General features: G+C 36.7%; 1 protein-coding gene across 6 annotated transcripts in view; it reads right to left on the bottom strand.

Annotated features, from left to right (window-relative positions):
- Nucleotides 1-1879: 1879 nt before the first annotated feature.
- The window catches only part of aff4 (AF4/FMR2 family, member 4), a 66711-nt gene continuing 51364 nt past the window's right edge, over nt 1880-17226 (bottom strand). For all 6 annotated transcript variants that reach the window (XM_069898199.1, XM_069898193.1, XM_069898196.1 and 3 more), the window contains 7 exons: nt 14612-14675; nt 13839-13975; nt 13664-13735; nt 10403-10496; nt 10270-10313; nt 6737-6960; nt 1880-5985 (listed from right to left, as the gene is read on the bottom strand). In XM_069898199.1, the coding sequence (XP_069754300.1) occupies nt 5858-5985; nt 6737-6960; nt 10270-10313; nt 10403-10496; nt 13664-13735; nt 13839-13975; nt 14612-14675 (763 nt within the window). In that variant the 3' untranslated portion in view covers nt 1880-5857. The remainder of the gene's footprint in view (nt 5986-6736; nt 6961-10269; nt 10314-10402; nt 10497-13663; nt 13736-13838; nt 13976-14611; nt 14676-17226) is intronic.

The following is a 17226-nucleotide window of genomic DNA, read 5'->3' as shown; positions in this document are numbered from 1 at the left end:
GTATGCATACAGGGAAGATGAAAGATTATGCATGTTAGATTGTTTAAAAAGATATGTTGTATGTACAAAACATTTTAGACTAAATGAGAAATATCTTTTTATATGCTAGGAAACCACATCGAGCAGGCTACTCCTCAAACATTGGCCAGGTGGTTGCAGGAGGTCATGAGAGTGGCTGGAGTGGATATTTATCAGTTTTAGTCCCATTCAATTAGAGTGGCACAACCTTGGCAGCCAATAGAGCCGAGGTCCCTATATGGGATATCCTTAACCAGGTGGAATGGAGCAATGAGAGAACCTTTAATAGGTTCTACAATAAACTTTTAAACTCAAAAGGGGCTGAGTTTCACAGCTTCCATCCTACACATGGTGGATTGAACAAGACCATGGGAAAGGGACCCATTGAACTGATTATGGTCTGTCGGACCACCCGAAGGGGATAAGCCATTGAGCAACAAACTCTCACGGTGGTGAACAAATGTACATTGCAAAGAATAATGAAGTTAAATGAACGTTTACCTGTGTGAAGTTTGATGATTATTATTCGAGCAATGGGAGTTGGTGACTCAATGTGCTCACCTCTTTTTTCTTGTTTATAGATAGAGGTTTTGGTTGGAATAAATATGTTCAGTCACAAGTTTGTATAATGGTTGGTTTGTTTAATTTAGTGGATTTAAGTTCAGTGGCTTCTCCCTTCTGGACTGTAAAGGAATGGCTGCGCAAGCACAGATGGGATCTCACATTGACTCACCGATTCCCATTGCTCAAATAATAATCATCAAACTTCACACAGGTAAGTGCTCGTTTAACTCTTCACTATCTTATAATCAACATTTAACTTCAAAATTAGTCTATATGACAAGATTTTAATGGATTCCCTTTTTTTGGTATCACTCAAATAATAGTATTTAAGAATGATTCCAGGATTTGTCTCTCTACTGCTTGGTCCAGAACATCCATTAATAGGGGCATTAGTAATTATTTAAATTATCTGTACCATCCTCCCCCAGTGATTTATTAGGCTGTCAAGTACCCAGGGCTTTTTAATTTCTTCTCTTGTAAAGGGGGTGTCTAGTTATATAATTTCTCTCCAAGTTTTGGAAGTTCAACATTCAACAGAAATACTTCTATTTCATTCTCATCTCCCAATAATTCTGATTCATATAATTTTGTGTAATAGTCCAAAATATTTATTTCCTTGTTAGAATGTTTTTTTTTTAAATAACATTTATTATTCCTTGACTCCTCTGCTTTAACTTGCCACGACTTTGTGCTCATTGGCCTAGCTCATATTTTAATTTTGTTTTTAGTAGCCTTTTCTGTTCTGCTTGTAATGTATCTTAGCTTTTTATTCTCTAGTAGAATGCATTTTTTTTTAGTCCTGTTCTTTGATAATTTTTTCCCCTAATTTTGTAATCTTTCTCCATACTGTTTACTTCTGCCATATATTCTCAAGATTTTTTTTGTGTTTAGGATATAATTTGTCCTCTCAGGTTTGCTTTGATCGTGTCCCATATCAAAAAGCTATTATTAGCAGATGTCTCATTTGTTTCACAAAAAATATTTCTCTCTTAATAAACTTGCAGAACCCTGTTCTTTTAATTACATAGTGTTGAGACACCATCTGCATACATTTTCTTGCTTTTCCATTACTACAATAGTTATTGTTAATGGTGAGTGATCTTATATGCACCTCACTGGGTACTTTTTAACTAAGCAGTCATTAAAAATAAATCAATCCTCGTATATGAATTATGCACCCTAGAGTAAAAAAAAGTCTATTTACACACCATTTCTAACATTTTCTCTTAATATACCGGAAAATATATTTGATGGAAACAAGCTTGGTGCCTCTAGTAAAATAAACGCAAAAACTGGGTAAGCATTTGAAAATTTATTAAAGAAAAAATTTCACCAGAAATTCACTAGAGTTAACAATCTGCATTGTACAAAGCAAATCTACTTTTCCTGACAGAATAATTAATAATCTGAAGTTTTCTTTATACACTGTAAATACACGAATCCCATTTTACTTAAAAATATGCAACTTGTGACTAAAGTTGAAAAATACAGAGCTGAGCTGCAACAATCTAGATTTACTAAAAATCCTTTTCCATTATGATGGAAAATATATAATCTTCACATAAGCCAAAGTTCAGGTTATACATTGCTTTACTTGCCATAAACATTATTTTACAAATACTTCCCAATACAAATGCCTCCCCATATTTGAGGCAATCTTTGCAGTACTTTCTAAAAGGGCCAAGATACTGCGTATGGCTAAAGATGGTATGATGTTGGAGAACAATGTCATCCTCAGCTATAAAAGAGCTTTTACTTACTGATTTAACTATTCATCTTCAACATTTTCAAGTGTTATAAATTATAAGTAAACACGTTATTTGGAGCTTATTTAAAAAAAAATAGAATGACAAATAGATTTCCCATTAAATCAAAGCATGTTTTGCAAGTTATATATCCTAGACTACTTTTATTTAATAATACATTTATTTGATAGGATTAACACTCCATGAACGTGTACAATTCATATCAAACAGCGGGCCTCTGAAACAATTAAAATGTTAATATCCATGTCTACTTTAAAAAAAACCCAATGACTTAAATCACTTGTTCTTGACAAATTTTATTTTGGGTTGGGGGTAAGAAAATGAGGAAAAGACAGGGAATCAAAGCATTCATCAACTTATGTGTAGGAGTTGTCCATTTTCAATGACTATCCAAATTAAAAGAGAAAAGACGACAGGCAAATTGAAAACAGTGATTTGGTGAGGTATAAACACTGATCAGAACAAATTTCAATCATGTCTTTAAAGATGTACAAGCCAGGTGCAGACTCAAATAATCAGATATAATTTCCCTTTTTATTAATTGTAACTGTTATCTATCATACTTTATACCTAAAATGCTCTAGTTTGTCTAAATTTGTAGCTCTAGTCTGAAATTAAACAAACGGTATCGCTAATGATCAACTGAATTTATTTCATCGCTAGATCCGAAAATTAAAACAAACCATAGGGAAGCATTAAAAATGGGAAGGATGTGCTAAAATGGTCAAGATGGCCTAGATATCTACAGTAATAAATACTATAAAATATTATAAGGTCAGTTATTTCTATCAAATAAACATTTATCATTAGAAATACACATTACATTTTAAAACTTGATATTTCATGGCAGACATCATAACAGACACAAACCTATCACACACCTTCAGTATTAACATCAAATACACAGCTCAAGAAGACAAGAGTAAAGATTGAAACCATTTTGGAATTTGGCTGAGTGTTTGAGATCTCTCCATCTACCATTGTAAAGGAAGACTGCGAGTTACTAGTTTGAAGGGTATTTCATACTGTGGATCAATATTAGCAGTTCCCACAGAATAGACACAGGAGAATACATTACAAAAAACAGATTACTTTGAAAGCAATAGGCTATAACAAGTGGCACTCATTTTTTAAAAAAAATGCACAAAATATTATCTGTTTGACTTCTCCGATGTATGTCACAACACAAAGGCATTTCGGCAGTAACAGATGCGAGGAAAAGTGTGGTTGCTGAGCTGTTTCTTGCAGCTCCATCTTTTAAAAAATAGACTTCTGACAAGCTCTATGTTAGAGGCATCCGATTAGCTCAATAGTGTTGCAAGAGATACAGTAATATCACACATAGCTTCTCACAATCAAGCCCATCTTTTCACATTGATGAAAATATTCCAGAATAATTTAAATCTTTTTGGAAAATAATAGCCCTTGTTCATGCTGTTCACTCACATGTTGTTGCATCCATGCACTCTCAATACTGATGCCACTTCTCACTTCAAGCACATTAATGGATTTTCAGCCGGAAATCCATTATAGAAAATTTTAAGCAGCAGATAGAAGACATTTTCAGAACGTGTCTTCAAAATAAAATAAATACATAAATAAAATGGCCGATTTAGCAAAACATCCCCCCTCCCCAAATATATTTCCTTTTGCCTTTTAAGTTACTTAAATATTTACTGACTTTAATCTAGCCATAATAATGCTAGATTATGGCAAGTGTGTGATTTCCTTTTTTTTAATAAATTGGCAGGATAAGAATTATTTAAGAACAAACAAGCCGACATTGGATTTTAAATAATTACATTAAAATAGATATCTTGGACACTATTTCTTTAGCTCACTTGGTTACATGTTAAGTTTATTAAAAATGTTTGCACCTGTCCCCAAATGTTTTTGTTTACTGACAGAAATAGATCAAATCTGGTTCACAAACTAGTGTAATATTCTAAAAGATTGGAGTGGCATGGATACCTGGCAGATGTGGTCACATACTATACCAACATTCAACACAGCATGAGCCAAGATGGAAAACAACACGACTCTTAACTAAATTACATCATTTACACAGATTTAGTGTTTGATGTAGCACCTTGTAATCTACTGAAAATGTCTAATAAAATCAGGAGGGAAATACAAGATTTATAAGGCACACCCAGTGCGTTTGACGTAGCAAATTCAAATTCCCAAACAGAAGGTGACAAAAACATACAGAAATTCCATCTGCTATACCGTTTCAGTTTTAAAGAATTGCAGTTCTGTTAATCAATAACATTTAAAGCATTGCAACTCTGAAGCACATTGTTGCACTGGAAACGTGGTTTCCATTAAAAAAAAAACTAGGAATTCAATTACATTTTTACAAGTATTATGTTTTACAGTGTGGCACATCCAACTTTTAAAAACAAATCCAGTTAAATGAAAAGCATTCCAGCCATTAAAGATTTGTTGTGAAAAGTGTCAATTCATTTTTGGGACAATGCATATTTTAATGCACTTGGTTGAATCGGATGTTTTCATGCTTTCCCAGTGAAACTGATGAGAAGATAATTGGAAGCAGAAGAAGCTATGTTGGTGATGCAAGGAGCTGCTATTCATTCGTCTAGCATCTCAGATTGGTTATTATAACCTTATAAATGCTGTACATCTTTTGTACAAGACTGCATGCCTTCTGTACAAATGTTACATTAGACCATTTTGAGTTAGCCAACAACATTCAAAAATGAATGCAGTAAAGAATCCATTAGTATCTTAAAATGTTCAACTGACAACAGATCTGTTCATCATTATGCAATGTTAACTGTGCTAGAAGTCAATGTTGTTCACAGAACTGTGTACCACAGATACAGCAGCGGCACAATTTTGCACTTCGGTTGAAATAGTAAATTTCCCAATAAGGTCATACCATTTGACCCAGAAACAAGATCTGGCTTTAAACATGCAACAGTCTTACAATTTTTAAAATATATATATATATACCCTGTGATAATTCCCGATTCAGTCAATAAACTGAATAGTATTTAAAGGATGATGAAATTCTGAAGTTATCCATTGAATAGCTATGAACTTATTTGGTTACATGAAACAGAATAGCGAATCAATACAAAATATGTAATGAACCCATTGAAGGTTCCATGCAAGTTAACCCAATTTTTGTTTCAAAGCCATGGTTGATTAGTGTAATGTAAGAGATGCAAGTCACGATTTGCATGATTAGGAGATTCCGATGCAAACAAAATGAAATAATCCTGCAGAATAGGGAAAAAAATATCCCAAAGTTCTAAAGCATCTGTGAGGAATTGTAACAGAAATGTAAAAAAATTGCTATATGCATTTTATCAGAAAGTTGTTATAGGTTCAAAAATAGTTTCATTGGTAATATATCATAATTTTGTTCTGTAAAAGGTCAGGAGCCTATTTACAATTAGAAAAAGTGGAAAGAGTGACATGAAATAATTGAGACACTAAGAAAAAGGCAGATTTTTCAGGTCTTCCAGCCAACTTTTTCAAGCTCATGGTAACAGATTAGCATCCAGGCGGAGCCAATATAAACCTTGACGGGTGTAGCGCACCAAATCAGTCATACTGCTGCTGCTGAATACCAACGGATGCATCACTTTGTCTAGTTCCACAAAAAAGTCTGTAAATAAACAAAAAGCTTTCACTTAATTAAAACATCCACATACCACAGAAACATTAATTTGAGAAACTGACAATTTTAGTATGCATCAATGATGCAGTGCAAATGAAGCAGTCCTACAAGGTTGCAAACTGGAAGAAAGGACACAGAGGGATGAGGGGCTCAATGGAAACCAGAGAGGTCTATGTTGGAATGTGCCCAGATGGAATATTAAGTGGTGTTCTTCCAGTTTGCGGGTGGCCTTGGTTTGGCAGAGCATGAAGCCATGGACGGACATGTTAGTGTGGGATGGGGCATAGAATTGAAATATGGTTATCCACTGGGAGGTCCCTGTTATTGCAGGGGACAGAGCAACAATCTCCCAGTATGGGTCCAGTGTCTCCAACGTAGATGATAGATGAGGCCACAACCAGAGCACTGGATGCAGATGACCCCTGCAGATTCACAAGTGTTGCTTCACTTGGAAGTGCCTCGGGATGTTTGCCATGCTTGAGTCACTGCTATTGTTGAACAGTATGATTGTTATGCATTGGATTTGCTGAGGATTAATTTGAACATTAAATAATTTTATGAAAGATTAACCACTGCTAATCATACAAAGCTTGCTTTATCCAAAAATTCAAACTATTAAAGCCTGCCTAAAATTTGACGTTAAACCAGGGCAATATTTCAGAATAGTCCATAGGGAAAATAAAAGTTAATATTGTTAACATTGTTGACATGTGAGAAAACAAGCAGTCTTCATATCTACCTTTGTTTTCTTTCCCCAGCTGATCAGCTTGATCCCAAACTTCAGTGGCGTAGAGGAAATTGGATGTAACTTGAACGTAACTGGCTGCCATCTGGTGGATTCTCTGTGGAATTGTGACTGAGGCAGAAGAACTGCTGGAGGAAGTATTACTGCCCGAGGAATAGGTTCCAGCATTACCCGGAGAGAGCTTTGGGGATACTGGGGACGGCGTACCTGCAGCTTTGCTAAATAATGAAAAGGAGAAAAATAAAATTTTAAGAGATTCATACATTTCCTCAATCCTAGAATACAACATACCTGTACTTTCTCACTCAAATGACTAAGGAATTTTGTATACATTAGTTTTGTCTCTGCTTATTTCCCCTTCCTATCCTATTGAGTGTGCACATTTTATTTTGAATCAACAGTTCTAGAAGTATTAGTTAAAACATGATAGGCTGCAGACGCTGTGATTGTAATAAAAACACCAAAATGTTGGAGAAACTCAGCTGTTTTTTCCAGCATCCACAGGAGACAAAGATATATTGCCAACGTTTTGGGCCAGAGCCCTTCTTCAAGGAAGAATCAATGTTTCAGAATGCAAACAATGGGGGAGGAATCCAGACCAACAAAAGGTATTTTTTGGATACAAGGAACTGGGTCGAATTTATCATGTCTGTGTGAAAGGAGACAGGGAATGGAGAGTCAATGGGGGAAGCAGGAGGTGGGGTTTAATGAAAGCCAGAGAAGTCGCTATTAATGCATTTGGTAAGAGTGTGCCCAGTCAGAAGATAAGGTGCTGTTCCTCCAATTTACGGGTGGTCTCAATCTGGCAGTGTGTGAGACCCTGGACAGATAGGTCAGCAAGGAAATGGAATGGAGAATTGAAATGGTTGCCACTGGGAGATCCACATTATTGCAGCAGACAGCACCTTGGTTCTGCCTCCTATAGATGCTGAAAAGAGCAGCTGAGTTCCTCCAACATTTCGGTGTTTTTACTAGAAGTATTCATTGTTCTGATTTGTGGCCATGAGGGTTAAAAATGATCAGCACTGCATTTGAAAAGAAAGAACTAAAGTATTCAATTGTACAGATGTTGGAGACCTCCCAGTGGCCACCACTTCAACTCCACACCCCATTGCCACACACATCTGTCATTAGCCAGTAAATTGGAGGAAAATTCCCTTCAATTCCGTCTCAGTAGTCTCCATCCAGATGGCATCAATATTGACCTGTAACTTTCATTAGTCCCCTCCCTGGTGTCCATTCCTCCAGCTCCCCAACCTCTTCCTCCTTGTATTGGAGAGGTATCTTTCTTAACCCTCTGTCCTCTCCCCTATTACTTTTCACCTTTTTCTTCTTCCTCCTCCCACCTGTATCTCCCAATTACCTGTTAGCCTGTGCTCCTCCCCTGGGCAAATTCCCCACCCCAACTACCTTTTCATTCAAGTATCTGCCTGATTTTTAGCCCTTTGGATGAAGGGCTCAGGCCTGAAATGTTGATTGCCTTATGCTTTCTTGGATGTTGCATAACTTGCTGAATTTCTCCAGCACTTTTGTGTACTGCTCTCCAAAGCCACACCTGGGAGTTCAACTCCACACAGTCTAAAAATAACAGGATAAATTGATATAGAACTTTGACTTTTCAGTTTAACAAAAAAAAACTGCATCTATACTGCTAACTTAGCTCTTCAGTTATTCTATGGACGGAATCGATTAAGTGGGAGTATCAGTTTTGAGCAAGCTTGAGATCTGCATCTAATATTCGGTTCAGAGAACATTTCTGCCCCTCTTGTGTCTCTTTCCATTACAAGGTAATCTCAAACATACCACAATCAGTAAGAGTGAATCCTTAATTTCACAACAAGTTTAAAAGCTGAGAGAATTTTACAAATCAGTTTTCTCAAGTTTAACAATTCCAAAGAAAGAATATCTAAAGCAAAAACACTTTTACTACTCATTTTTAAAAATTATCTTAATTATCAAATGAAGCTGGGTCACCTTTGGACCCCAACAATGTTCTTGAAACAATTTATCTGATTCTTATATGATGTGAATGAAGGTACTACCAACAAGTGTTGATTGCAAGTTGGTTGCTGGAAGGATTTATACCTTGCTTTCTTGCACACCAATCTTTTTGATTTAAAATAGCTTGGAGTGGATGAAAGAACAAAGGTCTCAGGTTTGGAGCAAATTGGTCGATAGAGTTGCATTAATTAGAATTTCTATGTTTTACAATGTAATACAGGACTATAAATTATTAATTTGAGGGGTCAATGAAAACTGCCATACATTTAGGCTGCTCAGTAAACAGTTGATGCCATAATAAACTGAATAGGAAAATATTGTGCATTTAAAGCCTCCAATTTTGGTCTTGATCCAAGATCAACACTAACTACATCCTCTCTCTCAATCGAAAGAGACCTCCAGGATTTATTTTATGAAGATAGCAGTTCCAACCAGTTTAATTGTTCCCAATACCGATAATCTCTCAGTCATGTTGAATTTTGTATTTTTCTTTGCTGAATACCCTTTCTATAGCATGGAAAATAGCCTATGTATTATAAGCTGACCAAGATTCAGTACAAACATTTGGTACTGTTTTTTGTGCTTCAAAATAAATCCCAGTTTGTACTTATAAATGCTTTATTTGGAATTTATTCAACTTTATCCCTTTGCTCATCAATGCAATTCGATTTCATTTTTCTGTCCCAAATGCATTATGTTTGCTCAATTTGCAAACTTGACCTGAAGTTTCCTATTTCAGCTGTTGCTTGAATTTTTTTTTGGAATTTTACTCCGACTACATTCTTAATTTCAAAGTATTCTAATGAGGTTCAATCCAATCATGTCAAAATATCAACTTTTTTTTGACTCCTAGCTTGCTGAATGAGTTCATCTTACTACTTAAACAACCCACATAGACGCAGACTGCCTTAAGTTCTCAAGTGAAGATGAAATTGTACAAAGTTTACCGATGATGGCAAAATGTATATACCCATTTCTGTCCACGATGAAAAAGTTTAAGGATGATGCAGCTACTTCCGGAGTGCAAGTCTTCAGTACCACAGTAAGGAAACAGTTTGCTTCCTCTACTTTTCCTGCGTCCTACATTCACCCACCTCTGACTATTACATGGAGTGAATCAAACTGGTGCAAGACTGGTTTCTGTGATGGCAGGGATCTTGAGAAGTCAGGATGGACGATTAACCTGACATTTGTGTGTGAACATGGTTGCAAATGTATTAGCCTTGCTCATGCTGCGCCCCATTATCATGGACAAGGATGCTCTCAGAGCTTTTTCTTTCCAGTGAGCCTTTGTTTTAATATGGGTGAATACAGAAACACTTAGTACAAATTTTCTATTTATAAAAGTTACTTTTTCTGCACATTAGTTAGAAAAGATTGTCATCAATATAGTTTTGTATCAACCTTGACTTTGGAAATTTATCGTTCAATATTTGAAATATCTCGGAGGCAGAGCATGAAGTGACCCAAGATTAAAAAGCAAAAAACATTACAATTACCAAAAGGCAAGTATGAAATTAAATTACCTTCCTACACCAGGTGACTGAGCTTGTGCACTGTTATATGAATTCTAGAAAACAAAATAATTTAACATTAAGGGAATATCTGAAATAAAAACAGTCAATTTTTTTTTAAAAGAAAGGAAGTACTATGATTTACCTTAAGGTGTTCAGTCAATGTCTTGGAATATTTTAGTGCACTGTCTTTCTTCAGTTTGAACAATCTCATGTACAGAAGGGACTGGCATCGGAGACTAGAAAACAGTGATATTAATTTTAATTTCTTTGTTAATGGTATATATTTATCTTTGCCAATACACCAATTAATTTTAAAAATAGTTTATCAACAATGGGTTATATTTTAAAAAAATGCATTCCTGTGCTTTTTTCTTTCACCTCAATTTCTTGTAATACTGTGTTCCCCATTCTTTTTGCTGTTTGATACAAGAATTTCTCTATTAGATTGATAATGAGTATTGTCATATACATTGCATAATTTACAAATGCAAAGGAATTCTTACTTTCTGTAGCTGAGTAGGTACTCTGTATAAAAAAACCACTAAACTACAATGGTATACTTAATTGTAGGGACAATACATACAAAAAATACAGAGAAATTATTCACACAAGAGGAATAGATCAGGTGAATGCATAGCCTTTTACACAGAGTAGAAGAATCAAGAACCAGAGAACATAGGTTGAAGTTGAGGGGAAGAGATTTAATAGGAACTTGAAGGACTACTTTTAAAAAAATAAATAAACGCAGGGTTGGTAGGGGTATGAAACAGGTTTCAAGATTCCTTTATTGGAGTGTAATAGTACAGAACAAGTGCAGCACAACGGCGATTATCTGAAATCAGATTATCCGAAATCTTTTGGACCTGGAAGTGCTACCTGTTGAGGATTTCAGAAAAATCAGAAATCCTCATTTATCCAAAAAATTTTGCAATCGAAATGATGTCATTTTTGCCTCTGAAAAATTCCGGATAAGTGAGGGTATCCGAAACAATCAGAAATCCTCAGTTATTCAAAATTTTTTTTGGAGCTGAACTGATGTCACAAGTTGAACATTTTTTGTAATTTTGGAACAACCTCTGAGTAGGATTTCAAGTTTTTGGTGCTGGATTTATTTTATTTTATTCAGGCTTTTTTTGGGTGAGAATTAAACATTACTTCATGCTTAAAAAGCCTTCACATGTTGTTTGTTGATTAAACACTGTTACATGTGATTTGCTGTTGCTCCTGGGATGTTTCTTAAAAAATGACCAGTTACCTGAAAATATTGTTTATCCAAAATAGACCCGGTCTTGACCATTTTGCATAATCGGAGTTGTAAATAGTACACAAAGTACTGTAACAGTACACAAAATTGCCTCCTGTCTGCCATAAGGTACATAGAGTCGACATTGGTGTTGCCCAGTGCCCAGAAGCAGCAAAAGAGAGTCCATTCAAAGTCACTGAATGTCCATGAATTCACCTCCAGCCTCTTCAGCTGCACAGACTCCAGTTCCATCCAACAAGTTGCCAGAGGTGGTGTGAAGGCAAATGCTATTCCAACTCTTAAACGCTGCAACTGTGTTTTAACAGTTGGATGGATGCAAGGATAGAAAAATTTAGAGGGAATTGGGTCAAATACAGGCAAGTGGGACTTGTGTGGATGGGACACAGATCAGTGCTGGCAAGTTGGCCCAAAGGCCGGTTTCCACTCTGCAGGAATAGTCATCCTAGTGCAAAGGAAGTGGCTTTTGCGATGTTAGAGCAGAGCGTATCAAGGAAAGGTTCAAAACCTTATGGCTGCTGGTCTTCAGACTTCTGTACCTTCTGCTTGAGGTTAGTAGTGTGAAGAGGTTGAGACCAGGCTAATGGGAATCCTCTGTGATGCTGGTGGCAATCTTGAGGCAGTGCCTCACATTTATGCATTCAATGGATGAAAGACCTGGCTACGTTTGTTACCTTCCAGCTCTGCTGAATTTCCAAACCAAACTGTGATGCAACCAGTCAGTAACCTTTCCAATGTGCACCTGAAAAAGTTTGATATACCAAATTTCTTCCAAAAGTTGAGGTATTCAGGTGTGAGACCCCTTGGCTTCTCCTTCCTAAAATCAACCATAAGCTCCTTGGTGTAAGTGACAGCAAGACTTGAGCCCCATTCTGTATTACAACATCATTTCCAGTTATTTGGCCAACAATAGTGGAGTCATCAGCATATTTGTAGATCAACTTGGACCCAAAGTCATGAGTGTGGAGGAAGTTGGGAGCAAAGTAAACAGCCTTGGGGTGCCTGTGTTAATGGTCAACGCTGAGGAGGTGATGTTGTTGATTCGCAATGGGGTCTGCTGATGAGAACAGCTGCAGGGGGATGAAGAGTTCCAGATCCTTTAGTTCAGTTATGTTTTGCTGGTACGATGGTGTAAATTGCTGAGCTGTAGTCAATTGACATCAGCTTGACGCAGTTGCTCCTGTGGTGTCGAACCCAGGTTAATGATTCTCATAAGTGCCCTGTAGTTAGTAAGGGATTACTTAAGGTGGTATGTGAGTGGAAAAAAAAAGGCAAGAACCACTGACATAGATGATTTAATGCAGAGCACAGGACCAGCGAGAGGTTATGATTTGAAGCTGGTCCAGGTCCTTCCTGACTATTGACCAGCTCCAGAAACAACCTCTTAAAGCATTTCATCATGATACATGTCAGTGACACTGATTGATAGAAAGAAACAAGTCACCATGCTCTTCTCAGGCACTGAGATGTAGGAAGTATCTTCTAAGCATTCAAGGACCTCTGACTGATGTTGCAAGAGGTTGAAAGGGTCTGCAAAAACTCCAGCCAGATAATATGCACAGGTTTTAAGGACACAGTCAGAGACACAGTCTGGACCTGATGGTTTGAAGATTCATCCCACTGAAGGTTCTGTTCACATTAACCCCAGGAAACTGGGAGGAGAGTTTCGGGGGCTGTAGGGGCTTGCAAGGGTTCTTCACTGCGTTCCTTTTAAAGTGAGCATAGGAAGCCATGATGAAAATCATGCAGTGGCCTATAACTTAATGGCCTCTATCAAGTCACCACCTCTTCCTGGAGAGCTTCACGTTATCAGGCTTTATGATTAAGAGTAGAGACATTATCCTTTGGATTTTTTTCCATGGGTATAAATCAGGACATGCTGGAACTGTAATGAGAGCTGCATATCAAAATGTTTTGGCGATTGCCAGTTTCTGCATAAGCAGGAGATAGATTTTAAGGGCAAAAGACCAAATGAATCATTATACATTGGAAACACACTCAGAGCAAAAATGGTTAGGTACACATTTTAAAAACATGTTCAGTATTTCACACAATTTTTTGTTGCTGGTTTCAGGTTTAAAGCAAGATTAGGAGCAAAAATATCTGCTTGCACTGACAATTATGATGCTAGATTAAACCTACCACAAGACTGCCAGCTTTTTATCTGCTGCTGTAGCATCAGGTGCCATATGATTCTTTAACTTCATAGTGTATCTATAAAATTTAAAAAAAATCCTTAGATTGTTTTATTGAAGGTCACTTAGATTCCACTTAATTTTGCAAAACTGTGCTAGTCTGATGTTGGTGATTTACTTACTTGATAAGTTCGACTGTCTCAGCATACATTGGGAAAGGGGATTTGGCCTTCTGAGAATTTCGTTCCAAAGCATTACCACACTCAATGAAAGATACAACAGCATCAAGATAATACACTGCTTTTTCAAACCTGTCAGACTGTAAAACAGAAATCAATAAATAGATTAAAAACAAAACAAGATTTTGCCAACTGTAAATGATTCTTTCACACTATACAAAAACAGAGATAATGCAAAACCTACATAAAATAGAAAATATTGCTTTTGGAGTAAAAAAAGGGAATAACTGAAAAGAATGGACCAAGTTACATTAAGGGTAAGATCTTGGTTGAAGAGAAAAAAATGGATCTCACGTATTGGAAGATATGGGATGAAATAAAGTAAAAAATACATTTCCTCTAGACAAAAAAAGCACAATCAGTAGATAGTCAAAAGCAGAATTAAAAATAAAAGCTAACGAGTTAGATAGAATACAGAGCAGTTAACTTCATTCATTTTATAATACATTGCGCTGTAAGATTCTCCAATTTTGTACAACTAGTATTTCAAAATTGAATGTAGTTGCTTATAGTAAAACAGGGCTCGCTCTGCCCAAACTGGAGTATTTAATATTACATTAATCTTGAGAACAAATAAATCATGGAATAGCTCAAGCTATAACACTAGCAATAACAGTTTCTTCAGCTTGACAGTAAAGTGCTTGATTATCAATGGAAACAACAGTTAGTTGGAGACGTTTTCATTAATTAAAAAAGCCAAATTGTGTAAAACTCACCAATGCATCAGCACTGTGCTTCAGCTTCTTTGCTTCTTGAAGATAATGATCTGCTGAATGTAACCTTAAAAATGATGGCAAAAGTAATTTTGGTAACTTGTTCTTTAAGCAATTCAAAACTGCAAGATTACATGACCATTGCTTGATGGAAGAAATTCAAATCTTGCAAGTTTCATTGAACACAATATTTTAAACTGACAGGTTAAAAAAAATTGGTTTATAAATTGCAGTGGAAAAATATTAATAAGATTCACCATAACAAACACCCGATCTTCTATCCACAAATCTAATTTTTTTTCTCTCACAAATTTAAGTTTATATAAAAATACAAGTTTTGAATCAATATCTGTTACATATGCAATAATGCAAGTTTTCTTGAAGGAATGCATATCCTTCTATCTATCTTATTTTCAAAAGTTCCACCAACAATGAATGCCAACAATTAGATAGCTTGGAACAACCCCTTTGAACCAACCTTGAATCCTTCCAGAACTGCACACAATATTTCAAGTTGGGTCTCAGCAATGTCTTAACCAACTTCAACATAACATTCCAACTCCTATACTCAATACTTTGATTTATAAAGGCTAAGATGCCAAAAGCTTTCTTTACAACCTCGTCCACCTACACCACTACTTTCAGGAAACAATATCTATATACCAGATCTCTCTGCTCCTCTGCACTCCTCAGTGCCCTACCATTCACTGTTCATGTCCTACCTTGGTTTACCCTTCCAAAATACATCACCTCACACATGTCTGCATTAAACTCCATCTGCCATTTTCTGGCCGTTCTCCCAGTTGGTCCAGATCCCTCTGCAAGCTTTGAAAATCTCCCTCATTGTCCGTTACACCTCATATCTTCGTGTCATCAGCAAACTTGTTGATCTAATTGACCATATATGCAGATCATTGATATACACAACAAGCAACAATGGCCCCAACACAGATCCATGAAGCACACCACTAGTCACAGGTCTCCAGTATGAGAAGCAACCATCCATTAACACTCTCTGTATTCTCCCACACAGCCAATTACGAATCCAATTTACAACCTCTCCATGGATACCTTCTGAACTAACCTCTCATGAGGGACCTTGTCAAAGGCATTACTAAAGTCTATGTAGACAACATCCACAGCCTTTCCTTCATCCACCTTCTTGGTAACCTATACAAGATTTGTCAAACACGACCTACCATACACAAAGTCAAGCTCCTGTCCTTAATCAGTCCAAATATCTATATATATCTTTCAGAACTCCTTCCAATAATTTACCTAATACTGACATCAGGCTTACTAGCCTATAATTAGCTGGTTTATTTTTGGAGCCTTTTTTAAACACTGGAACAACATCAGCTACCCTCCAATCCTCTGGCACCTCAACCGTGGCCAAGGACATTTTGAATATATCAGATAGAGCCCCTGCAATCTCCACACTAGTCTCCGTCAAGATTTGAGGGAAAATCATATCTGGCTCGGGTGATTTATCTACCTTTATTTGCTGTAAATCAGAAAGCACTCTTCTTCCTTAATCTCCATATGTCCTATGACCCTTTGTTTCCCTTCCTTCCTTTTGCAATATGCCAATTTCCAGAGTAAATACTGATGCAAAAAAAAAACTCTAAGATCTCTCTCATTATGTGAGGCTCCACTCACATTTGACAACTCTGATGCTCTAGGGGACCAATTTTGTCTCTTACTATCCTTTTATTCTTAATATACCTTAGAAACCCTTTGGGTTTACCATTACATTATCTGCCAGAGCAAACTCATGCCTTCTTGTTGGAGCTGATGATCCATTAATGTAGAACCTGGAGAGATGCAGAAGAGAACTGAGGAGCTTGGGCCTCAAAGAGAGAGGGGGTGGGGGGTGGTGGATAGTGTTGTAAGGAGAATGGCATTGAGAATGAGAATATGCAGAATATACATGAGATCCGGCCAAAGGCTCTGCCCAATATGAAAAGGGGAAGCCATGGTTCAGGAAGGCATTTCAGAAATATTCATGTGGAAAGTCTCATCATTGGAGCGATTATGTCAAGAGATGGAGGTATTGAGTAAATGGCATTGATTATGGGAATCAGCTGTGGAAATACAACTGTGATAGCCCTGTGGCTTATAATGCATGTTTATGACCAGCCTATCTCATGAAATAGAAATGTTGAGTAGGGAAGTGTCAGAGATGGACCATGTGAAACCAAAAGGAGGGTGGAAATGAGCAGCTAAGAGGTTTTTTTTTTAAGTTCAAGATAAAAACATGGTTGAGGCTGAGCAGCAAATGAATGGAGGAAGGGCCAGAGCTGCATATTGATGATGGGAAAGGCTTTTGTGGAAACTAATGCTGCTTTAAAAAATATTTTGATGGAGCAATATGGGTGTGAGAAATAGAGCATCAAAGTTTGACATATGGTGGATAGCAAAGGTAAATGGTAAGAGTGCTGTTTCTAGTTGATTCAATGTACAATAAATGCAATCATGGAGCTGAAAGGTGTTGACGAGACGTTGTGGTCAACAAAATAGAGGTTGCAAGTAGGCCTAGAAGGGATGGATGAGCTTTATTATAGTCAGAATGGATGTCTTTCGAGACTATCGTTGGATGTCTTTAGAGACTATCGTTG

Source organism: Narcine bancroftii, chromosome 9 (assembly GCF_036971445.1).
Source record: "Narcine bancroftii isolate sNarBan1 chromosome 9, sNarBan1.hap1, whole genome shotgun sequence".
Lineage (NCBI taxonomy): Eukaryota > Metazoa > Chordata > Chondrichthyes > Torpediniformes > Narcinidae > Narcine > Narcine bancroftii.
Note: the sequence above shows the minus strand (reverse complement) of the source record. Positions and strands in the feature narration are given on the sequence as shown.